At 34.1% G+C, this 26,048-nt stretch overlaps 1 protein-coding gene, 1 long non-coding RNA gene and 1 pseudogene across 3 annotated transcripts; 2 read left to right on the forward strand and 1 right to left on the reverse strand.

The window, feature by feature from the left end:
* Positions 1 to 6,922: 6,922 nt before the first annotated feature.
* Positions 6,923 to 7,074, forward strand: LOC132616260 (5.8S ribosomal RNA; annotated as a pseudogene).
* A 1,718-nt stretch (positions 7,075 to 8,792) lies between these two features.
* Positions 8,793 to 11,241, forward strand: LOC132614679 (uncharacterized). 2 transcript variants are annotated; one of them, XM_060329195.1, is made up of 3 exons: positions 8,793 to 9,239; positions 10,507 to 10,868; positions 10,955 to 11,241. In XM_060329195.1, exons 2-3 carry the CDS (start codon positions 10,507 to 10,509, stop codon positions 11,106 to 11,108), a joined length of 516 nt encoding a protein of 171 aa, XP_060185178.1. In that variant the 5' UTR covers positions 8,793 to 9,239; the 3' UTR covers positions 11,109 to 11,241. The 2 variants fall into 2 exon arrangements, with proteins under 2 accessions (XP_060185178.1, XP_060185177.1); XM_060329194.1 differs by having other exon boundaries at positions 8,795 to 9,239; positions 10,502 to 10,868.
* A 3,876-nt stretch (positions 11,242 to 15,117) lies between these two features.
* LOC132613952 (uncharacterized) lies at positions 15,118 to 24,854 on the reverse strand. The gene is made up of 2 exons (XR_009572136.1): positions 24,583 to 24,854; positions 15,118 to 15,337 (listed from the first exon to the last, which is right to left on the reverse strand). It is a non-coding gene; the product is annotated as an uncharacterized LOC132613952 (long non-coding RNA).
* Between the last annotated feature and the right edge of the window lie 1,194 nt (positions 24,855 to 26,048).

Raw genomic sequence — 26,048 nt, forward strand, 5'->3', positions numbered from 1 at the left:
ATGATACAAGATACATAAATGCTAAATACAAGTTATTTCATGAAACCACATTTACAAGTTATTTCATGATATCCATGTACAAGCAAGTTATATTCATGAAAATCATGGGCAGCAAGTGTCACTTATTTTACATGTTCATGTTTTTGGGAGTTGCATTAATTACCGAGAAGGCTTCAAATAGCCTGAAACTACGCAACCACCGTAGGATGAGGATTGCTCCACCCATGCTTAGGACGATCTCTCATAATGACTGGATCCTTTCATAATATTATTAAATCTCATGTCCCTGACAAGGTATGAGTGTTCTGCTGGTAGGACGCAAGTACCAGACCATGTTATCGGTTATATTTACTGCTCTCCCTACTCACGATACTTTACACATGTTATATATGTATATGTACTCATGTTTCAGCTCAGTCTCTGTTATGTTATTTTCATGTCTCATGTTATTTCTTTCAGTTGCTTTACATACCAGTACATTCAATGTGCTGACGTCCCCTTTTATTGCCCGGGGGCCTGCATTTCACGATGCAGGTACTAATTTACAGGATGACGCATCTGGTCAGTAGGACAACATTCATATCAGCTTATTGGTGAGCTCCATCTCATTCGGGGTTTAGTCAACTCTTTATTTTATAATTAGCTATGCATCTAAGGTATGCTGGGGGCCTTGTCCCAGCGAGTATGTTTTTCATGTTCAGACTTATGTTAGAGGTTTCATAGACTAGACAAGTCAGTTATGTCATGTCACACTTTCGGAGTCGTATAGCCATTTTGGCTCATTCATGTTATTTCCGCACTCATATTTAAACAAGTATTTTGATTAAGTATTATGACTTATTACATTTTATAAAGGCTCATCATGCATTCACGTTAAATTCCGCTCATGTTATGCCTCATAATGATTCAACAAGCCATGTGGTTCGCTCAGTCACATACAGTAAGGTACCGAGTGCCGTGTTTCGCCCAAGCCATGGTTTGGGGCGTGACACAATGAATGTTTCAGACCCGTAGATTATTTATCATCTCTTCAGAATCTGCAACCCCACTCATCCACCTAACCTTTTGATTCTATCAGGTTCTGCTTCTCCTTATTAACTTTTTTTTCCTTGTTTGCAAACTGTGCCGAACTTCTCCTGGGGATCCAGTAAGAACGCCAATATCTCATAGTTTAGCCATGGCATGAACAAACTCTGTCCTAAATATAGTCCCTGTCATCCGAAGCATAATCAATCACCACCGCTGCTGTCTTTTCATTAGCCATCAACGGTTGATCAACAAACAACAACCCTCTTCCTCTCATCAAAGTCTTGTATTCATAATCAAAAGAAGCTTTAAATGCAGCCAGTCCCCTGGAGTATGATACAGCAGACTCGTTCAGACTCCTAGCTATATGTTCATATTAACATATTGTTGATGCAGGTATTGTTGTCCCGACACTTGAACGGATTGTTGGATCAGGCAAACCTATACCCATGAGATTGTGGAGCCTGGGCAGAATAAATTCGCAACTGATCTTCCCAACGTTATGTGCTCCTTCAGATGCTGAAACATAAGAAGAGAAGGAATATCAATAAAATGTATATTCCAAAACAAAATAAAAGGTGCTGTGTATGAAAGATTAAAGTAATGGGATCAAAAAGATTACCAAGGATTGCTACTGTTTCCCTCATCAATCCTCAAGGGAAAATAGCCTAAGAGTTTCACTAATATTCCCATTTGGTCGTGCAATTTCAGCCACCGCCTCATCAAAGAATGACTTTGTACTGTCCCTTCTGCCTGTTAACACCGGATAAAGCACCCGTATAAAATGTAGGAAAACAGCATGTGATAAGCTTACAGAAGGGTATATTTTTATCGAATGATACCACAGGTATCGAAAGTTTTTGTTATGTACTAGAAACATCTGAATATATGTACTACAAGATCAAAGAAGGGCGACTTCATACTGTTCCCTCTGCCCGTTAACACAGGTAACAAGATTCACTAGCGTAATATGCAGGAAAATCGCAGAATATTCAGATAATAAAAAAATTGTAGTCTGGTGACAAGTTCGCCATTTTGGTGACTTGGTCCCATCTTAAGCTTGAAACAGCTCTGCATTCTGAGTGTTAGTACCAAATACCAATTTGCTCATGACTCGATTAATCTCTTTGCTAGTTCAGCAAGCTTATTGCAACATCTCAAGTCCTCAAGATTTCCACGATATTACCATCTGTAACAAACTTCGCAAGCAAGCTTATTGCAACATCTCAAGTCCTCAAGATTTCCACGATATTACCACCTGTAACAAACTTCGCAAGCAAGCTAATTAACTAACAGCAACAAGAGATGTGGTCATCCACAATAGGAGATACCAGGAAGCCTAAACATGTTTATGATAAATTCACAAGGGTAAGAAGACGAGGGAGGGTAGCTCAAGTGGAACGCGCTCTCCACCTTCAACCATAAGGTTGAGGTTCGAGTCACCAAAATAACCATGTCAAAAAAATGAAGTTTGCAGGGACAAGGGAGAAAATCAGACACAATCTTGAAAGGAGATGCCCTTGTGCATGCTTTGGACAGCATGGATGGAGAGGCCAAATTGTTCATTGGCACTTAACAGAGAAGCCAATTTCAAACTTCTCTTCATCGTTACAGAAGCCAGAACTAATAACATCGGTGTTTAATAAATACCGATTTAACCTTATAATTCCACCATTTCATGAATTTTACTACCCATAAAGTACAACAAAATAGAGGAACCCAGCACTTTAGAGCCAGAAAAGTTCAAAGTTTTAACAGTCCAAATATAGTGTCGATTTTCACAAATATTACAGTTCATATAAAGACATGTATTTCAATGCTAGTCCAGTTGATAGAACCATCAGTTATTGCGCAACTACACACACATTAGTTCAGTTGACACCCATTATTGCAGTAGAACCTTTTGACAGCAAAGACAGTATTTCAATGTTAGTCCAGTTGAAGTAGAACCATCACTTATTGCGCAACTACACACACATTAGTTCCCATTGGTGTTGGGCAGTGGAGGAGCAAGAATGCAGAAATGTGTGTATATATACTCCTATATAACACATATATACAACTTTTTTAACCTCCTACATGAGAGTAGTAGGATAGTAACATATTCTTTTTATTGTGTTATAGCCTGAGCTTTCTGATTGATGGTTGGCAGGTCTTTATACAATCAAATGTGGTTGAAGCGGCGGTTAACATGAGGAATTATTTTGATACTGTCTCTGATAAACTTGTACATATATATAGCATTGATCCAAGTTTACCTTGTGATGGTGATGGATGGGTGTTGAACAACCCAATGGGGATAACTACTGAGAGGGAGATACATGCAGAATTTGAAGGTTGCAGAATTTACAGAAGGTTTTACCAAAAAATTCAACATTAATTCTCTGGTACATAAGTTGCTGTTTAGGAGTAAGGATCACACAATTTTGCTCTTAGTCTGTCGCAGGCATTAGAGTTTATAGGATCTTTAAGGATTTCTCAACACATATATGTTTGTACAATTCGAGCTAAATTCTCCTCTGATGCAAAATTGAGATTATGACAGTAGTTCTGTGGTTGCTTGCCGAGACTTGTTCAAAAGGAGGGCATGTAACTTACATCTCATATGAACACCAGCCTCTCTTTTTTCATTGTCTTCAGTCTGTCAATGTACCATGGGATATATTGTTATTAGTTGGTATAAATAGAGTCTTGGATGACTTGGCAAAGATACTGGTCAACTTGTAACAGTTTTTGTGCAAGAACTATATGGGCTGATAGGTTCAGTTCTCTGATTTCGTGAAAGCACATTCCATGGCATCTGTGCTCATTTGAAAGCATTTCATTTATAAGTTAAGATCCAAATTCAAATTGGTTCCAATTCCATGTCGAGTTTGCATCAAATATGCAAAGTAGTGATAGATTTTTTTGGTTGTCCAAACTGTGCTCAAACAGTAAACGTTGTTAGTAAAACAATGTTCAAACAACGAAACAATATTTCAACAAAATCGAGAAAAGAAAATGATGAAGACAGTATCCGAGACCACATAATTCACAGTGTGTCCTTAAGGAATTTAATCCCCTCAAATACTCGAGGCTATGAATTACTTCCTCCCAGGATATAACAGATAAACCTGTCAAAGGAGTAGCGGTACCTCAAACGTCTATGACTTCACGCGAACTCAAATATGGCAACAAATCACACAAGACACTGACTTGGTTTTATTTTGTAAAAAGTATGCAAAATGCAGATTTTATGCAGAGATTTTTTCGAAAATGAGGAAGGCCCTCTATTTATAGTAAAAAATCGGGTGCTTAAAGGTGAGAAAAGTTAATTTTAGCGCAGAAAAATAAAATATCAGAAATGGAAAAATGAATAAAATAAATTTGGTCGTTTAAGTAAACCATCCCAATTTTAAATTCTAAATTAATAAAAAATTCAACCCATTCACCCTACCCACCCACAACCATAATCTAATTGGAGGCCACGTGTCATATCTGGTATTGTAAATCCATATCCCAAGTCCAGCGATGATGGCGAGAGGGGAGTCTCTTTTTTCAACTCTTTAAGAGCTAGAAGAAGTGCTTCCATATATAACCACACAACTCTCCCTTTCCACCACCAATGTGGTACAAAACTCCTTTCTAAAAAAAACTTTGCTTTAAATTTCATGTTTTCTCCATTTTTTTCCCCTCCATTTCTCATTCACACCCAATTAGCTAGCTTCAACATTCTTTACACTAATGTCTGTCCAAGTTTGAATTGATTCCATGTCTTAGTCAAAGACCACAAACTTTGCGTCAAAGAGGCGAAGTAGTGATATCTTTTTTTTTCACATACAGTGTCCGCCTATGGGTCTGAAAAGCTAAAGTTGCTAGATTTGGCATCAGAAAAGAGAATTGATATGTATCCTTCCTTTTAATCTTCAATTTTGTTATTTCTTCCTCTATAGAATGTGCCACTAAATCAGTTATCACTCTCTTGTTCGCGTAAACATATTTTAAAGTTGGACATTATACATAAACAGACCCTCAAATTTAGTCATGCTGATTTTACTAATATCAACTTACATTTCCATTAAGGTGTTTTGAGATAATTTCTGGTCGTCTAAAATTTTGAACCTTATACAAGATAAAGACTTTTGGTATTCTAGTCCTTAGCTTTGATTATACTACGGCATATAATTTGATCTTTGAATGTTATGTCTGAAGGGTGTTCATATATCAAACCAAAGAATTTCAGATTATCTTTTCTATACGCATTTATCACGTTAATAAGATTATGTGATATGCAAGTCACTCTAATCTTAAATACTAAAATTAATTATGCCTGATCTGATATAAACGCTGGGTGTGAATAAGTATTTTTCAGACATTAATATTTCAAAGTATTAATGTCCAAGTGCGAAGTACGTAGTCATAATTTTAGAATTTTTTAGATAATATTTTATCTCCTACAAAACACAAAGGAGCATTTTAGACTAAGGGACATTCTAAACTAGACTCGATTAATTCAAACATCATCCAAGCACCTAGAAAAATTCTAGATTGCATTTATATATAACAATGAGTTTAGCTATGAATAACCCTAGCTAAAATTTGCTTGAGAAAGTTGGTCCTTAGCTAATTGCATGTTTCTTGTTGTAATTATATATGTACGTTTCAATTTTATATAGGTAAATGCTCATATTTTCACGATTTAAACAGTAAAATTGAGGTTAATTTCCATCTCAAGTAATTCTAAGATGGATTAGTTGCTTAAGGGAACAGAGTGAGCTCCATGAGTAGTTGAGTACCATGAATTATGGTTATATCTATGAAAATAGAGATAGGGCGATTGATATAAATGCAATACTATTATTATAATTAAGTGATTGCTTATATTAGAAAAAGAACACTTTAATATACTAGAAATAGAAATACTAAGATGGTATATTGGATATCTCAATAAATACAGATGTTCAATTGTGATCGAAATAAGTGTAAGCACTGTTTATTCTAGTTAATTCCTACAACGTTTCTACTTATCATTTGCGTAAAAACAGTCAATCAAAACAATTAAATTATTAACTTTAACCAATTTGAATGAAACTTGACTTATGAGTTGTTAGCCAAAATAGACGAAATAAAACGAAAAAAGGGAGTCTAGCCATAAATTCTGTTGGTTCAACTTCCAGCTACCTCTTCCCCTCCAAAGATCTTCATATTGGTACTAAATCACAGATTGTGGACCAAAATATAATTTGACCTTCAAAAAGTTAATAAGCAAAAACAAAGATGAGTTCGAGAACTGGTACATTTTGATCTTGGTAAAACCAAGTCTTGTATAGTGGATTTGCTATTTTCACTGTATAGTGAATATTAATTAGTAATTCAAAACAAATTGTGTTTTAGTTGGTAAATATTATTAGTCCAGGTGATAAAAATCTTTCACTACAATCATAAGAGAGAGCTTATAATCTTCATAAGAGTAGTCTAATTTGATAAAAAGCAAAAAAAAATATATGGTTAAATTATCCATATATTTTTCAGATAAAGGAAATAGCAATTGTCACCGTACTTACCTTTAATGCCCTGACCAAATTAGTTTTACTTAAGTGATGAAAGTGGTTTATATTGAAGTTAGTTATCGTTATCTCATCATATGACTAATCGAATCAACTTTGTAGATATTAATTTTGGCAATATATAGTTCTAAAGATAGTCAATTCCTAGGGTGTGGAAACTTCTTTGTGATAGAATCATAGAACTATGGGCCTGCTGATAGACCTTTGTGGAGTTGATGACATATGTAATGTTTCACAAATGTATAAAACCCACTGAATTTACAATTTTACATGTATGCTACGTATATTCAAGAATCTGAAGAATTTCTCCAAGCATCATATACGGTTTTTTTATTTTATCTAGTTATCAAAAAGAATAGTAACATCTCGGCTTTCGCATCGATGAAGAACGTAGCGAAATGCGGTACTTGGTGTGAATTGCAGAATCCCCTCAACCATCGAGTCTTTGAACGCAAATTGCGCCAGAATCCATTAGGCCGGAGACACGTCTGCCTAGGCGTCACGCATCGCGTGAAAAAAATAATAGTAACATTGTTCACTGAAATTTGAACACGTTGTATTGAAGTTCAAATTATGATTCTTTTTATTATCGAATAGTCGTAAGGTGTTTTGTTGTAACCATGCTCTTCTTTTCTCCTTCTAAGAAATTGTGTGCCTTTTCTTTCTTAATAACTCGATTACCTCAAGGTTGGAGTCCACTTGTCATATCTAGTATTATAAAACCGGCGTTAATGAAAATGGTATGAATGAGTCATTTTGGTAACGGACGATGGCATAAATGAGCCAAACTATTGATGAGTAGGATAAATGAGTCATTTCCAATGGTTCGATGGTATAAATGAGCTAAACTATTGACAAGTGACATAAAAGAGCCATTTCCGATAGTTCGATGACATATTTGAGATTTTTCATTTTACCATCCATAATTAAAGTTCCTGCATTCTCACCATATTTTATCTGCAAACATTAATATTAATCCTATGAGAAATTAATAAGTATGGGCAAAAAAATTATCATGTCAATTATCCTAACAATCACGAAAGATTAAAGACAGAAATAAAAATAAAGAAAGAGAGCCGAGGAAAAGAAGAATAATCCCCTAATGAGAACTGAAACTGAGCACAAACACTCTCACCAGACGATTCGTTAAGAATGGCACAAGGAAACAAAACTGTCATCCCTGCAATCGCATCCCCTCTTGCAATTGCTCTGCCTCCGCGCCCTCCATCCAGGGGGTGGCTCAAGGGGCATGCCTTTGCTTGAGGCCCCAAAAATTTGAGGCTCATTCCATTTTAATTAATAGTGAATTTTATAATTTTATTTTCTCTTAGAGAATATTGAAGTTTGTAAGGAAAAAGAAAAAAGTAAAAAAAAAAAAAGGAAGAAAGAAAATGAGATAATGGTAAAAAAAAAACACACCTCAAGTATCATTTTTTATGAGTTTCCTACCTGAAATGTTAGGTGTTTGCGTTTCCTATCTAAACTATCACTAATTATTTATCAAAACACACCTCGACTAGTATCTAATGGTGTGTGGTCCACAGTCTCTTTTTTGTGTTTAAAAATGGTGCCAAATGGCACTCCACACGGATAATTAAAGGAATTAATTGGAAAAAAAATTAAGAGGTAGTGGTCAAAAACACATCTGATGTATCCTTTTTTTGAGAGTTTGCAGCACCATCAGATACTAGTCGAGGTGTGTTTTGATAAATAGTTGGTGATAATTCAGGTAGGAAACGAAAACACCTCATAGTTCATGTAGAAAACTCACAAAAGAAATGATATTTAAGATGTGTTTTTGACCATTATCTCAAAAAAAATAAAAAATTGCTTACTTCTTATAGTAGCAATATTTTAGAACTATTAATCAAAATACTCACATCTTCATATTAGTAAATAAAATTTTATATAATGACATCCAACAAATTGTATTACAAACACATGACAAACATCTTATTAACTTGAATTAATTCTTAATAATATAACAACAACAACAACATACTCAGTTAGATCCCACAAGTGAAGTCTGGAGAGGGTGGGGTGCACACAGATCTTACCCCTATCTTTGTGGCATAGAGAAACTGTTTCCAATAGACCCACGGCTGAAGAAAAAGTGATTTTTCAGAACTGTTTTGAAAACATTTAGCTCAATCAGGTGAATAAACACTAGACTGACCATAATACTCAATAAAGCCTAATACTCAACAAAGCCTAGCTCAAAACAATAAATTCAACCTCAAAACAATAAACTCAAGCACATCTCCATTTAAATAAGCCCTAATTTGACTTTAAACACCTAACTCGGGTCTAATATAATGAAAAAACCAAAATACTTATCCGATTTAAAAGCCCTAATTTTGACTTGTAGTACAAACATTAAATCCAATTAACCAAATAAATCCTAAAAACAACCAAAACTCACATCTAAAACCAAGTACTTCTCCACTCTTCCGATCAAAAAGGATTAAAATGTTACCGACATGAACTTGTGAAGCCAATGTTCGCTGATCTTGAGCTAATTCCTTCCAAAACTTGCTCCTCAAACGAGTTAAACATGAGTTGAAACAATCCAAACCTGTGAGATAGTGTGAGAAACGATTTACTGTGGTATTGTTTGCAAGGACTCCATTGTAGATTCGTCCACCATTATGCCTCCCGAAAATAAAGGTAATTGTTTTCTTATTTATTTTAAAATTTCTAACATAATAGGTTCATAATTTTTTAACTTAAATTTGTTGCTTTATGATGTGGTGTTTTAATGACTGATGTTTTGATGGTAAGAAACAATTTTGTTTTAATGACTGATGTTTAAACTTTTGTGGAAATTGAGTTATATAAAAAATTAAATGGGTTTTGATTAGAATTTAGATTAGAGTATTTATTTGGTATTTGACCAATATTTAGTTGTTTTACATAGACATCAAAAGGTTGTGAATTGAAAATCCAAGAAGTCTGGCTATATTTAGTAGAAAATGGAAACTTTTGGTTGTATTTTTTTTCCTCTCTTTTTTTGGCTTTAAAATTGGCTCAAATTTTTGCCATCTGCTCTACTGAGATAAATAATTTGTTTTTTTGGGTTAATTTGAGTGTTAGTTTAGTAAAAGTAGGAATTTGTATTAAACTTTAAGTTTCTATGCTGGACGAAGCATTACATTTTTGTTGAAAGAAATGAACTTTTGAGAGAATTCAATTTTATACATGGACATGCAGAAGAGAAATGATATCCCCACTTGGACCAAGACAGAATTTTTACTTGTTCAAATAATAATTAAGGTGAAGCAGGGTCAGGAACGACGGATTTCTTTATGATAAACAAATTCATTTTGCAAGTTCGTTATTACGGGTATAAAATATTATCTGGAAATTTTTTTGAGACGTAGTCGGGTTTCCTAAAACTGATAGAATTGAGTAAATCAGGATAGATGGAGTAATATGGTTTTGGGTGTGATAGAGAACTCCAAGTGTAAGTTAAAAGGAGAAGGTGTTTTAAGGATAAATGGCCTCCGTCGTCAATTATAGTATTGCAAACTGTTACCTTTATTTTTATATGACAAGCTTAGGGGTTGTATCCATGAAAGTTTTTGGGCTTATCAAGAGAAGCCATCATAATTTTGGTAGAAAAACTATGTTCCCGAAATTATTTGTCTCAAAAGTATATTCATATCTAAGTTCATATTACTGTTTCGTGTTCTTGTAATTAGCTTTCTGTCTTGCAATTTCTTCTCTCAGATCAACTTAAATAAGCACTTAGAGTAGGGTCAATTGGCTCTACTTTCATGTTTGGAATGTTATTCAGTTTCCCTACTTTTATGGTGTTCAGCTTATTAAGTTCTGCATGGCTATTAATATGTGATCATGTAGAACTGATCATGTTTATTGATCACTTTCCAAACAATTCTGGTTTTCAAATATTCTTTTTTTTTTTGCAGTTCAGATGAGCTTGGATGTTGAGGTTCGGGATAAAGATCATTACGAGATTGAGAAACCTATAATTAGGCCCAATTGTCTGGACACAACCCTATACTATGATGAACGACCCTCAGGAGTTAAAGCGAGTGTACTGGTCTATAAGGACTTTGCAACTACTGAACGTCATAGGGACCAGTTGGTACGATGTGGAAATATTTCCAAGGGTACTCACGTGGCAAAACCACTTTTGGCCACCCTATGTCAAGAAACCAATAAGGGCATGCTATTTGTGGACCGATTGTATGGACATCCACCAAAGGACGAAATGTGGAAGAATTTAAAGAATAAATTTGTCGGATTTTTAAATTTTTACAGAAGAAAATATCAGTAAGTACAAGTATTTTTTTCTTTGTAAATATATGTTTAAAGTTTAGTTGTCTTAGCATTTTTTATTTTTATTTTGACCTTTGTAGGCAGATTCTCCATGATCTCTCTTGTATCCATTCTCTCAATATCCATCATGCGAACTTGGCTCAGGAAATTTTGTATATTAAAGACGGAAGTGTCCATCTTTTCAATTTTCAGAGCTCTGACGATTCTAAGTACCTAATCTCTGTCAAGACATGATGCAATTTATAACTTATTCAGGAAAGTTTTTCTTGTTTTAGCTCTATGTATAATTCCAACATTAGGTATAATTAATGTTTAGCGATAAGAATGTATATGAAGACACGTGTAATGTATTCAGTAGTTTGGTGTAAACGTGACAAGTTTTTACTATCTTCGATTTCATAAATATTTTATTTTAGGATACATTTCATAGGAGACAAAATCATAGTAACAATTTATTAGAAAAAGTTAAATTTAATGTACTCAAACAAACAGACAAACAAGATAATAATTTTACATAGCTATTTTTTTAACAATCGCACGGGTACGAATATTAATATATATAATGTATATGTATTTTATATCAAATAAATACCCAAATCAAGCTCCTAATTTCTATTAAATATTCTTTCGTTTTTTGTTTCATAAAATAGAAATTATTTATATTTTTTTTACATCCATAAACATTCTAAAAAAATATGAAGCATGAAAGATGGCAACAATAAGAGAGCACAGAGAGATAAAATGTTACTTGGAAAATAAATGAAATAGATAAAGATCACGCTATGGGTCAGCTAAACCCCTAAATCATAGGGATATAAAATTTTAAATTAGTATGCTAGAAATGTTATTTAAACTGCTATTTTTTAAAAAGACCAAAAGTTATGTTTTAAGTTCAAAGTTCAAATTTAATAAATTGATAGTATTAGAATTTTTAAAAGTAATTAAAACCCGGCCCGGCCCCTTAACTAAAATTCGGCTCGACCCCTTAACTAAACTCTGGTCCAACCTGGTAAGCCCATGATGTACCCCTACTTTGGTAGGGGGCTCGACCAAACATCCTTTCCCCTCCCCAAGCTCGACCCCTTAACTATGGCCTGGCCTCGGTGTGGCCCACATTTACATGCGTGATGTTTTGCTGAAATACACAAATGCTTGTAAAAATTCCAATCTTCTTGATCATTTTGTTACGGTTGGTATACCTGACTTCCATCCTAGCCAGAGGCGTTCCAGAGTGTCTTATACTATCCATCAAACCCGAGGTGCACATATAACCCAGTTTATGGCCGTTCACATAGAGTCGTAATTTATGGCAGAAACTTCAAACAACACTCTAGATTACCTCGCACTATGGTGTTAGATGAGCTAGAGGGTGTATTCTCTCAACTTATCTCAAGCGTTTAAGCGGACTTAGTCACGAAAAAGTTCACGTATGAAAGATTGTAGAGAGATCGGGGACAGCTACAACGATATATACAGCGTATGATTCTCCTATAAACTTATTTTCGTTGGTTGGTGGTCACATTTGGTCTATGTTTGCTTTAGTAATCTGACTTGTATAAACCTACTATTGTATTTTCAAGGTTGGGGAGTATCTTTGGAAATATCCTCCCTTGTTTCGATAGGTTAGTTTTATGCATTCTATTTTTAATTGCTTGTCACCTGTAACTCTCAACTTTAACCAAATTTGCTGACTTGCTAAACGTTGCAACAACATAAGGCCAACTAGAGAACCACAATAGCTGTTTCCATTGAGCATTTCCTTTCTTTTGATGAGCAAGATAATTTCATGTTACAGACACCATTATCGTTCAAAAACATTGGATGTAGATGACACTTGGAAAACATTTTAGAAATGACAAAGAAAATGACATTCTTCTTCAATTCAAGTATGGACTATTTGATTTCTATGATAAATAATTGAGTAATTTTGCGTGTATTGATTACAACTTTCTTTTGGAAATGTAGTTTGCTATTTTTCAACTACTTTAACTTTGTTTCTTCATGGTCATCATAGAAATCCAACTAATTCTACTATTCTTGTTACTCTAAGTTATTATTCTTATTCCAAGTTTTTGTTATCTCTTTGAAAAAATAAATCAAATGATTAAATTCCCCCTTGTCTCAAATGTAAGTGGTCATCAGTTTTACGAGTGTAATTTCCTTTATGATAACCGTGTAAAAATTTCTATACTATAAGGTCCACTAAAATATAGGAGTATAATTGAAGGTAGTTGTCTAAAACTGCATTTTTAGTAATTATCCGGAAAAATAAGACTTGCAACTTATTGTAAAGTACTTCTCCAGTTCCTATTTATGTGATTTGATACAAAGTTTATAAAGAGAAATGAAGAATTTTGAAACTTTTAAATTATATCAAGCCATAAATATTTGTGTTTGCAATTATCTCATAAGTAAAATCGTTTTCAGAGCATGGGCAACCAACAACAACGCACACACATTGAGTGGAGCATCGAACTGGTGGTGTTGCTTGTGCTTTGGGCCAGCACCTCCTAGTAGGTATCTGAGTAGAGGTAGAGGTTGCAGGTGGATCAACTATTGTAGCAGGGATGTTCGAAAGAGTAGATGATCTGAGTACTCGTGTAGTAGCTGGGTTTGCAGCATCAGTAGGTAAATCTCATAGTTACGTTGTTTCTTTGAATAAATGAGTTTGGATTTATGAATTTCTTTTAAGAAACGGGCTTAAGGTGTAAAGTTCATTAGCCTAATAGAGATTTAAAAAATTGATGAAAAAATAAACAAAATACTTAAAGTTATTTGTCAAGATTAATATATTGTTATTTAAGTTATGATTTTCTGCTCTACTATTATCGTCATATACTCTAGAAATTACATGAACTTTTTTTATTAGACCAGGACATATATAGTAAATTAATACAGGTATAAGATCCATCATAGTTAATTCTTTTTCAATTCTTCTTTCATTGATCTATTTAATTTTAATTTTATTTATCTAACATTTTGTATTTTAATAAAACAATAATATATATAGACAAAAAATCAGAAAAACGAAACATTCTAAATTATGTATCTAATGAAGACATATCATCATATATCACACCTCAAGAAAAATCACAAAAATGCTTTAAAATCAGTGTTCCTCATGTGGTCTACTGTTTTTATCATCGATATCACTTATTAGTAATTATAAAAATTGTGTATATTATTTATCAGTTTGGTTCAGTTTTTTCTTCGGTTTGTTTTAATAAAATCAAACCAAATCAAATATTATCGATTTTTTAAAATTCAAAACCGAACAACTATCGGTTTGGATCGGTTTTTTAACCAAACCGTGAACATCCCTAGGTAGCAACCTCAAATGCAGGCAACCCTGTCCATTCAAGGACATGCCGTAAGATGAATATAATGCTCTCAAGAATCACATCGGCCACAACCATTTTTGCAGTCTTCTTCTGAGTAACGATTCTCCTAAAGCTTCGAGAAGAGATGAACTCATATGGTCCCTTATTGAAGAGTCTAGGTGTTATGTGACAGATAATATCACTGGAACGATTGGCAAGATCAACAGATGGAAATCGAGCTTCGAGCTGTCAATGACGTCCTTATCGAGATATCCAAGGCCACTGCTGCAGCAACGCCTGCTGTTGCAGTCGCTTGTTTCGAGAACACCGGGGATCATGCTTGTGGGCTTGCACTACTACAAAAAAGGACTTTAGCGGCAATAAAAATTAGCATTAGTGGCAATAAGAATCGCCGCTATATCCTTTATCGGCTAATGATCTTTGGTCGGTGAATCGGGGGTCGACAAAGCCTTTGGCGGCCATTCTCACAAAAGCTGGTAAAGGGCATAATTTATTGCCGCTAAATCCCCGTAGTTTTAATGGAAATTGTTAGCGGCAATTGTTTTGGCTGCTAAATCCAATCCATAACGGTTAACTATGCTCTCTTTTAGCGTTCATTTTTATAGCCGATAAATTTAATTAAATTGCCGCTAAACATCTATAGTTTTAACAACATTTGTTTTGTGGCAATTCTATTGGATACAATATCCCTTATTAAAGCATTTTAGCTTGCCCTTTTAGCATCCATTTTAATGGCGAGTAAATTCAATTAAATTGACGATAAACGTCACAAGATTTAGTGGCAATTGTTTTGCCGCCATTAATAATGATCTAGTTTGCACTTCTAGTGATAGTTTTTGTAACTAGAAAATCCAACAAAATTGCTAGTAAAAGAAAGCCTCTTAGAGGCAACAAAGTTTGGCAAAGGCTAAAAAACATATTACTATTGATTCATAAAACGAAATATATTCCATTATATCTAAATAAACAAAGGGAAGTACTAAATATTAATGCCACAACTTAAATAATGAACATATATTGTTTGAACTAATATAACCACTGCTATAGAATAATGTCTTCAAAATTCTTTTGCAACTCTTCAACATATTGAAACCTTTCAAATGCGAATATTTCGAACATGATCTGAAATAATAAATAAATGTGCCAAAAGATGAAATGTAATGCGGCAAATGAAACTTGTAGTATTAGAATACAATAGCTATAAAACTATGGAAAAGAAATAAACATCTGACAAGAATTCAAGATACCATCATTTCTTATAAACAAACTGGAAGGATCTATACCAAGAAATGAAATTTGCCAGAATCTTTCAAAAGTTTCAGAGGCTGCAAACTAATATGTTGACTTCATACTCACTTTCAAAGTTGTTAAAGTTCCAAACAAATAAAGACCATGGCAGATATTTGGCTCACACCTTTAATATGGACAACCATGGAGATATCGAAATTTACAACTAGAAAGGAATACGTCTAACTTGAATTAATGTAATTTCTCCTTATACTTTACTTGCTCAATGAGATATCACTTTAAACAATAAGATTATCATCTGCAATTAAACCACTAGAAAAGCAAAGCTGATTTTTCGATGAGTTAGCAATCAGCCAAATAGACAAAGTTCTATTGATGACAGATTAACTTGCCATAATCAAAAGCTAGCCATCGTTATCTGTAGCTACTTACTTTACTAAGAATTGTATCTTTATGGCTTTTTCATTTATTTTTTGGAATTAAAATTTTGTTAGTATTTAATTCATCTTTAAATACTATCAACTGAAATATCCACAAATCATTGAACTCTGCAAAATGCGTTTAACATAACATTCATTTTCTGTAACTACATACATAAATTTTTATGTTGTAGAGACTTGGGAGAAAAAAAACAATAGAAAGACATTTTTTCGTCTAAAGAGTGACTGTTAACAAATCGCCATTTCACCCATTGTAAGATAGAATTGAAATTAGCTTTTAAGTCGTCTTAAAATGCTAGGATTTGGGATATCCGCATTATATTGACCTTAAGATAATACAAACTTTCAAAAGAGTCCACTTTGTATGAACATTTAACTATGGGGACGTGAGACTCATGTCTAATCGTCACTAATGATTGACTACTGGAAAGGCCTATTCTATTGTCTCACCGTCACTCGTTAAATTTAGCTTTTTCTATGTACATAGTAAGTAAAATATATTGTACTACTCCTGTATATTTTTGTGTCTCAAAGCTTGAATATATATATATATATATACATACACTAGACTAGTCGAACTTCCGCCTAGTCTAGTCTAAATCTACTATTGTTGCATATAATAATAATATGAGTTACAAATCTCTTATGCTAATAGTTTATATAACTTGAACTCTAACAATATTTTAAGACTACCAATAGATCAGCAGTTCCAACTTCTTCAGGTTTATATATATCCATCACCTTACAATATGATTAATTTGTTTTTTGAGCAACCTAAGCAATTCTTTTCATTTTATTTTTCTTGAAGCAAATACAAATTATAGTTAGATAGAAGTCATTTAATTGTAGTCACTGTAAAGATGTTAATCTTTAGAGATGCCATTTCTTATATCATAGTCACATAAACATGCACTTTTCCTACATTATAACAACTCTTGGACTTAAGTTTTACTACACATCAAATAGTTACTGTTGAAGGAAAAAACTCAAACCATATTAACCAAACTACTTAGGTCAAAGCTTAAATGAACATCACAGGAACTAGCACAGCTTGAAAATATGACTTCATTCCATACAGTAAAGCTAATGCCTCTGTTTCCATGTCACTATTGTACCAAAATATTTCTAATTAAATAAATAAATAAATAAATGTTTCGGAAAGCAAAAGGTCGATTTCTCCATTTTCACTTCAAACAATATCCCTTCCCCTAGACATACCTGGGCTCCCAAGAGAAGCACCGTCCGAGTTCAACTTCACTAAATCAATAGGTAGAGGACACCATATAATATCTTCAGAATAATTTTCTGTGGTTGATGACTTTGCCTATAACTATGTTCATCCATGTCTGTCCTTGCAAATTTATTCTAGGAAATGCTAGATAAAGAAACTCACAACCCTCAACAAGATTTCACCATAGAAAGCTAATTTGCACCTATTTTAACCACTAACCACAATATGTCTCGCAAAGATCTCTTATTCATCATGAAAATATAGAGTCATTTAAGGCCACTCTCATCCACTAGGAGAAATAGGAAACTTCATAAGAAAGTACAATATAAAGAAACTGTCTGCATATCTATTGCTCCAATCAGTTTCTTATCTTCTCATTTTCTCCAATTTTCACAACTAAAATTTACCAAACAGTTCACGATGTCTCCAATTTGTGCTACATGTCTTACTGCTTTGTAGTTTAAATCATGGCTTTATGTGATTTTTAAGTTTTGTTAAGTATTCGACTTTAAATTTGGAGTGTTCAGATAGTTAGGAAACATCGAGAGCTGATTGTAAATTAAGCAAAAAGAATAAATAATGGATACAATAACTAGCTAATTAGCTTATCAACACACTATTTCTTACCACCGAAGGCCAACAAGAAAACACAGCCCCTCGACTAATTGGAACTATTGACCTTACTGCTCATTTATTAGCTTAATAGCCTCACTAGCTTAATTAGAGGTACTTCTATACTGTTCTTTAGGATTTAATATGCGGACACGAGTCTAATCTAACTCATTATCAAAGAAATTAAAACTTCTCAACCCACAAATGTCTCAAATAAATATCTCATCTTTCAACAATTTTTAAAACATGTAAAACAATTAAATTATTATAATCCAAGTGACAAGATCTCTAATTGACATTTTATCAAATACTAAATAGGCATCTTAATTTGTCCACTAGAATCAAACACCGAAAGTAATACTATAAAAATTAATCAAAGGCACTGTAGTAGAATAAATGAATCAGAAGAAAAAACGACTCCTATTGTCACACTCATGAGCCCAAGGAAACCTCCTCATACCATTGATAGCCCCTTCTCCCAGGTTATATTCATAACAAAAATGGAAGAGGAATATATCAACAGAAAGACTAGCGGCTGGAGGATCTAGAGAAGAGAGATGGAAATGAAAATTATAGGTTTTGCTGGAGGGACTAATAGAAATAAAGATCCCTCCTTTACTGACCAATTCTTTTAATTGCCACCTAAAAGGTACATTTTCCTGGCAAATATATGTTTGCCGCTAACATTTTGATTTTGAGACTACATTACCAGCAATTACCTAATAGCCATTAATTAATTATTGGTAAAAGCTATTTTCCTAGTAGTGTTGCTCCACATCATCCAACCCGATTGGGGCTCACACTTGCCTTCTCCTCTCACTACCACGCGTTATTGCAGTTGGACCATGCCATTACCATTTCCCCTGAGGCCATTGATGTTGTTGATGATGCTGAGCTTCCGACACAGAGCATACCATTATATGGGTAGTTTTGGGCTAAACATCATTTATGGGTGGCACACGAGGGACAGGAGGCCCGACATCTAATGACTAGTCTATTATTTAGGGTAGTTCTTGTTTGGTATGATATGTTCATACATGTTCATATATTTACTCTTACATAAATTACCTATTAGAGATATTTTTAGCACTTACCATGTCGATTTACTCTTACATACTTCTTTTAGTGAATTGCAGTTAGTCAATTGCAGGACTAATCGACAAAATGGAGCTTCCATATATTATCATACCAATCAAACGAGGATCATACACCTAAAGAGCGCCTAGTTTCCCAACCACTTCTAGGAAGATTGCTGGGGATATCAGGTCTCAATCACTAGTTACATAGGTGTTGAATCAGACCACTGCACTTCCTAGCCCATTTATCTCCTTTATACATGTTAATTCTCTCAATCACTATACTCTTAATCTGTTGTTTAACAAAACTAATATTTACATTTGTTCCTCTGAAAATTCTCCCATTCCTAGTTTACCAGATATAATAGAGTCCTGCTCCAAATATTGCAGTCACCAGTTCCTTCTTGAATCTGCACCAGTGGCTCTGTTTGATTTTCTTCAGAGTCAATTTGACACTTCTTTGAGAAAACTGCATTCATGTCCATCCCTGTATCTCTTTCCATAATTCGGTAGCCCATGGACAATCCCAGAACAAGTGTTGCATATTCTCTATAGTATCCATCTCACATAAGACTCTATTTTGTAAGCAGCCTCCCTTTGTCAGCTAGCCACACCATAAATCTGTGTTTTGGTTGCATAATCTTATTCCATATCAGTCCAGCAGTATCATATTTTTGTCCTGCCCCCATTAAGATCTCATACCCCTTTGAGACAGAGTATGTTCCTGTAGGGTGAGACAATATCTTCCATTCTGGTACCAGTCTTGCATTTCAACTTTAATCCCATGTAATTTTCTCCAGTACCAACTACTATCCTGGGATGGCACATGTGACCAAAAATCAGTGTTTGCTTTCATATAGGTGTCATGTACCCACTTTACCCACAACATTTTCTTCTTATGTATCAGCATCCAAATTAGTTTGCCCACAATAACTATATTCCATATTTGGCAGTTCTTAATACTCAATCCCCCAAGCTTCTTTGACTTGCAAACAGTAGACCAGGCTACCAGTGGTGTTTTCTTTTGGTCATTAGAACTCCCCCATAGAAACTCTCTGCACTTCCTGTCTACTTCTTTGAGGACACTTTGAGGAAGTATAAAAACAACCCCTAAAAATTGTGTAGTGAAAACAATACAAAGTTTATCACCTGTAGTCTTCCTGCATATGATAAGTGTCTAGTGGATACTGCTCTTATCTTTTAAGTATTTTTCACACAGAGTTGGTGACAATCTAACTTAATCCATTTCTTTGGTGATAATGGCAGCCCCAAATATCTCATAGGAAATTTCCCAATACTAAATCCTGTTATCTCCAGTAATCTATCTCTTACTTCATCCTCCACTCCTGCTATGAATAGTCTGTATTTGCTACAAGACCTGTCACATGTGAAAAATGGTGTATTGCTTCCATTAATCTTCTCACTGAAGTCTCATTCCTTTTACAAAATAACATGAGGTCATCTGCAAATGTAAGGTGTGTTAGTTTCTGCATTTTGCACATTGGGTGATATGTGAAGTCAGGTAACTCCTCCATTTTATGTAACAACCTAGTCAAATATTCCATCACCATAACAAATAGCAGTGGCAAGAGTGGATCCCCTTGTCTCGACCCCTTTCTTCCTTCAAAATATCCCCATCCCTCTCCATTAACCTTCACAGAAAATCTGGTTGTTGTAACACAAGCCATGATCAGTTTTGTCAATTTATCAGGGAATCCATGACCTTTCAACATTTCTTCAATAAATCCCCATTCCACCATATCATGAGCCTTTTTCAGGTCTATTTTCATTAAACATCTTGTTGTAGTTTTTCTACCATAATGTCTTAGCAAATTCTGACATATGAGCACATTATGCACTAGTGATCTCCCTTTAACAAAGGCAGCTTGAGTATTACTCACTATGTATGGCAGCACCTCAGCTAATCTACTACATAACACTTTTGATATGCACTTGTATAACACATTGCAGCAAGATATAGGTCTAAATTGACTTGCAGATACTGGATTAGATACCTTAGGAATCAGGGTAATTAGTGTTGCATTGAGTTGTTTCAGCATCTGCCCATTGTTTTCAGAAACTCTAGTACTGCTTCAGTAACATCACTTCCAATTATAGCCCAAACATCTCTATAAAACCCAACTCCAAACCCATCTGGCCCAGGGCTCTTGGTTATGTTAATGCTAAACATTGCCTTTTTGACCTCTGCTGTTGTGAATCTCCTTAGTATATGGCACTGCTGTTCTGTGGATAACAAAGGTCCTTGTTTTAAGAATTCAGGGGATGCACTTCTTCTATTCTCACCCCTTTCCCCCAACATTTGCTCATAGTACCTTACAAACACATCTGCTATTCTTTTTGGATCATGCTGAGTTTGGTTGTGTTCATCATTAATTTAAGTGACTGATTGGATCAATTTCCTATGTTTTATTACTGAGAAGAAATACTGAGTGTTGTCATCACCAAGCTTTATCCATGTGGCCTTGCTCTTCTGCATTAGCAATGATTCAAAATAGTCCCTTAACTATGCACTTAACGGTTTTGGTCCTTTAAGTTTGCCACAACTTAATAAAAATGGTCCCTTAACTATGAGGGTTGGTTAAAAATAGTCCCTTAAGTATGCACTTAATAGTTTTGGTTCGTTAGGTTCGTAAAAAATTAACACTTTTAGTCTCTGATAAAATATTCATCGAATTCTGTTTGTTAGATTTGATGAGAACTATGAAAAAAAAGGAAAAATTTAGCAAGAGCTAACATTTAGAGGTACACAAAATTAAAGGAAATGTCAAATACCTCGGTACAAAACCGACGGACGTCAGTCGGTTAATAGGGAAAAACCGAGGAAAAACCCACAGACTTGATAAAGTCAGAAAATAGTGTCTCGGAACACAAAGACACACAGACTCTGTCGATTAAAACCGAGGGAGTCCATTGGCTAAGTAAAATACACTAGACTCATTTTTGCTGAAAATTCAGTGTAAAAATAAATACTTCCATTGTAGTGATCTTTTTTAAAAAAAAATAAAAAATTAGTTTCCACACATTTTTCCTTGAAAATAATTGACGGATGTCCATCGGTTTTCATAAAAAACAATATAAAAAATAAAATAAAAAAATAGTGTCTCCGATTTTATCCATTGGTTTCCGTCCATCGTTTTTTCGCTTGTTTTTAGTAGTGAAAAGTAGTTTATGCTATTTCTAATTTATTTCTAAAGCCTGGTGTATTTTACTTAGCCGATGGACTCCCTCAGTTTTAATCGACAGAGTCCGTCAGTCTTTTTGTTCCGAGACATTATTTTCCGATATTATCAAGTCTATTGGTTTTTTTCCTATAAAGGACTGGTTTTGTCTCGTGGTATTTATTTTTTTTCTTTAGTAATGTGTACCTCTAAATGTGAGTTCTCGCTAATTTTTTTTTTCATAGTTCTCGTCAAGTCTAACAAACAGAGTTCAATGAATATTTTGTCAGAGACTAAAAGTGTTAACTTTTGGCTAACTTAAAGGACCAAAACTGTTAAGTGCATACTTAAGGGACTATTTTTAACCAACTCTCATACTTAAGGGACCATTTTTGTTAACTTATGGCAAACTTAAAGGACCAAAACCGTTAAGTGCATAGTTAAGGGACTATTTTAAACCTACTCTTATAGTTAAGGGACCATTTATGGTGCTCGCTCAATATTAACGCATCTCTTGAAAACAAATGAGATAGGAAAAAATTCCAGTATACTCAATTGTCATTATGAAAATGAAAAGCATAGGGTTAAGCGAGCAAAGGACCACTGTAAGCGATTTTGGATGCTTACAGTGGTTGGGTTTCAATTTACCTGCCATTATCTGAAGTTAAAAAGTATTAGCTTATGGAATTTCATGAAAAATGAAGGGTATGGTTACGTGAAAGCTCAAGGAGAATTGGTAGCCACCTTAGCAGTGATATATGGGAGAATTCAATCATCCGCGTTTGAGGAAAAATGTGTCCAGTTCTAAGCCACTTCCCTTCGTAATCAGAATCAGATGAATAAGATACATAATAGGAACATGTGTTGTGTTGTCTACGTTTGGCTAGCTGAAAAATGATCTTGGAATTTAATGATCATTACCAGAAACTATTTTTGTGTTGTACATTTTTTGTTAGTGTCTCCTCGATTCAGATATACTTTCTGCTAAAATTGTTTTCTACCGATTTTCTTTTCTAAAGCTTTAAATAGTATAATAAGAAGAGCCATCATATACAGAAGACACATTTCAGAAATCCTACTTTCTAGTTACCCTGCTACCAGTGGCGGAGCCAGGAATTTTATTAAGGGGTGTCAATTTTTTTTTTTTTAAAAAGGCCAATGACTGAAGTAAAAAAAAATAAGCATGTCGCCAACTGGGATCAAACATGCAACCTTGTTAGCCTGAACCTTTGACACCCCTCAACCACTCGACTAAGCCCTCAACTTATTACTAGAGGTGTCAATAGTAATACATATATGTATAAAATCAGAATTTCACATACCTTTACAACGTAATTTTCCGGCGAAGGGGTGTCAAGCGGACCAGGTAGCTCCGCCCTGCCTGCTACTGATGAATCTTCCAATGAAGAAACTGGCTAATACTTTAATTCAATTAAGCTGAAGGGCCAACTCAATGGCCTTTGTACTCTTGGGCTAGGAAAGTTATGTTGTGATGAGTGATGGCTATATCGATTGCTGCCAAGTTGGCAACATTTGGCATGCTAGCTGAGCTGAGTCGAATCATAAGCAGTTATAAGCTGCTTCACTGGCAGAAGACTCAGCTCATCTTTTTCGTCCAAACTACTCTAGTGTAATACTTAGGGATCTCATTGAAATAGGGGGAATAGAAGAAGAAGAAGCATGTGTTTAGACAATTCAAAGTATGCTTGTGCTTTGTTTAGTATAAATTGCTAAGTTTATGCTACTAAGTACTAACTTAATCTAAAATGGTGCTTCTCCAAAGTATGGTTCATTTAGTTCGAAGAATGGTTGTGCTGGACGCAGTTTTATTTATTCCTTCCAGTGTCGATAGCGCAACTACTTAATTCAAATATTATAAATGAATGAAGGCTAACTAACTGGTGTAACTATGAATGTGTTTTGATAACTAATGCTAATGATAAGAAGAGCCATCATATACAGAAAAAATATTTCAAAAAGCCTATTTTCTAGTTACGCTGCCACCGATGAATATTTTATGGGAACATTTTGGAAAAGCTCTTGGAATAGTATTTTCAGAAAAAGTGTACCCAAAATAAACATGTTTATAAAGTTATAATTTTTAGAATCTTTGATAGTTTCTCCCAAAAAATTTCAAAAGAATACTTTCCTGAAAGAACCAAATAAGTTATTACAAAAAGCTTCTTATGGAATTTTTTTACACTACTTTTCAATCTTTTTTATTCAGTGTTCAATTGTTAAAGGAGAACTTTAACTTGGGCAAACATCTTTAAAAAGAGCCACTACTTTTTTCCACTTTCCAGAGAGTATCACATCATTACTACATACTATAAAACATAATTTCCTCTTCAGATTCAAGATTATAATTTCCGTCAACTATAATCTTAGATCTGAATAATCTTTCTTCATCATAAAAGAGATAAAAAATTGGACACAACTCAACTCAAAAGTTAATTCATGAGAATGATGAAGAACATATAAGAAATTACAGCCCAAGTCAGTAGTTAGACCAATGACATAGGCTCTTTTGTAAATCCATAAAAAGAATAATAGAAGAGCAGTGACACAGAAATATATTTACCTTGGCTGGATATGAAAGTAGCTGCAACTGATGAGAAAAATGGAACATTGTGGCGCTTTACTGACTCATTGTTTTCCAAAGTACTTATTATTCAGTAAAAAGATAAGATCAACAAGAGATGGAGATCAAAGGACAAGATAAAAAGCACAAGTGTCTTTCAAAAGTAGTCCAAAGGGTAGAGCAAGGACAAAGTACAGTGAGTCAAACGTGTATCAACTTCTAAAGAATCAAAAAAATGAAATTCCAACCTTAACCCCGTGAGGACGACAATTTTTTTTATCCTCCCTTATATTAAGTAGTAATATATATATATATATATATATTAAAAAATTTATAGTTTACTTTTTTGCTTCATTAAATAGAATTTATTTAATCTTTTTTATATTCATAAACATTCTCAAATAATATGAAGAAGCATGAAAGATGACAAAAATTTTCGTAATGGTAAGAGGAGAGAGAACAAAGAGATGGAATGTTTCTTGGAAAATAAATGAAATAGATAAATATCAGGCTACAAACAGCTAGATCCCTAAATCATAGAGATATTAAATTTTAAATTAGTATGCTAGAAACTTTATTTATAAAAAAAAAAAACAAAAGTTCTGTTTTAAGTTCAAATTTAATAAATTTTAGTATTAATTTTTTTTAAAAAAATATTTATAACCCGGTCAGGCCCCTTAAGTAAAACTCGGTTCGGCCCCTTAACTAAAACTCGGTCTGGCCCGATAACCCCAACTTCAAGTCTCTACTGTTATTTTTAATTTCTTGTCACCTTCAAGTCTCAACTTTAAGGAAAATTTGTTGACTAACTGAATTTTGTTGACTGACTGAATGTTGCAACAACATGAGGCCAACTAGAGAACCACAATAGCTGCTTCCGTTGAGGATTTAAAGCATTTCTTTTCTTTTGATGAGGAAAGATGCATGTTACAGACACCATTATCGTTCAAAAATCTTGGATGTAGATGAAACTTGGAAAACATTTTGGAAATGACAAAGAGAATGTCATTCTTCTTCAAGTCAAGTATGGACTATTTGATTTCTATGATAAACAATTGAGTACTTTTGCGTGTATATCCAAGCAGTGCTGAGATCAACTTCAATTTATAGGGATACTGCAATTCCAATTTCTCACTTTCCTGTGATTGTTCCAACTTTTCACGATTGTGGTGTAATACTTTTTTTTCTTCCTTAAACCAATCTCTACAAAGATAGTTTTTGTGTACCGGTATGGAAGAAGGTGGGTTTTTTGAAGCAAGGGAAGATTTGGCTGCTCTTGAGAAGGATTATGAGGAAGTTGGTTGGGAATTTGGTGAGGGGAAGATGATGATGTTGAGGAGTATTAGGTGTTTTTCTATGTTTTTTGCTTGGTCAATTATGTAGTCAATGATTTTATTGGTAGTTATAATTAGAATTGGTCTATATTCAGTTGGTTGATGTATTGATTACAACTTTCTTTTGATTAC

Source organism: Lycium barbarum, chromosome 10 (assembly GCF_019175385.1).
Source record: "Lycium barbarum isolate Lr01 chromosome 10, ASM1917538v2, whole genome shotgun sequence".
NCBI classification, from domain to species: Eukaryota; Viridiplantae; Streptophyta; class Magnoliopsida; order Solanales; family Solanaceae; genus Lycium; species Lycium barbarum.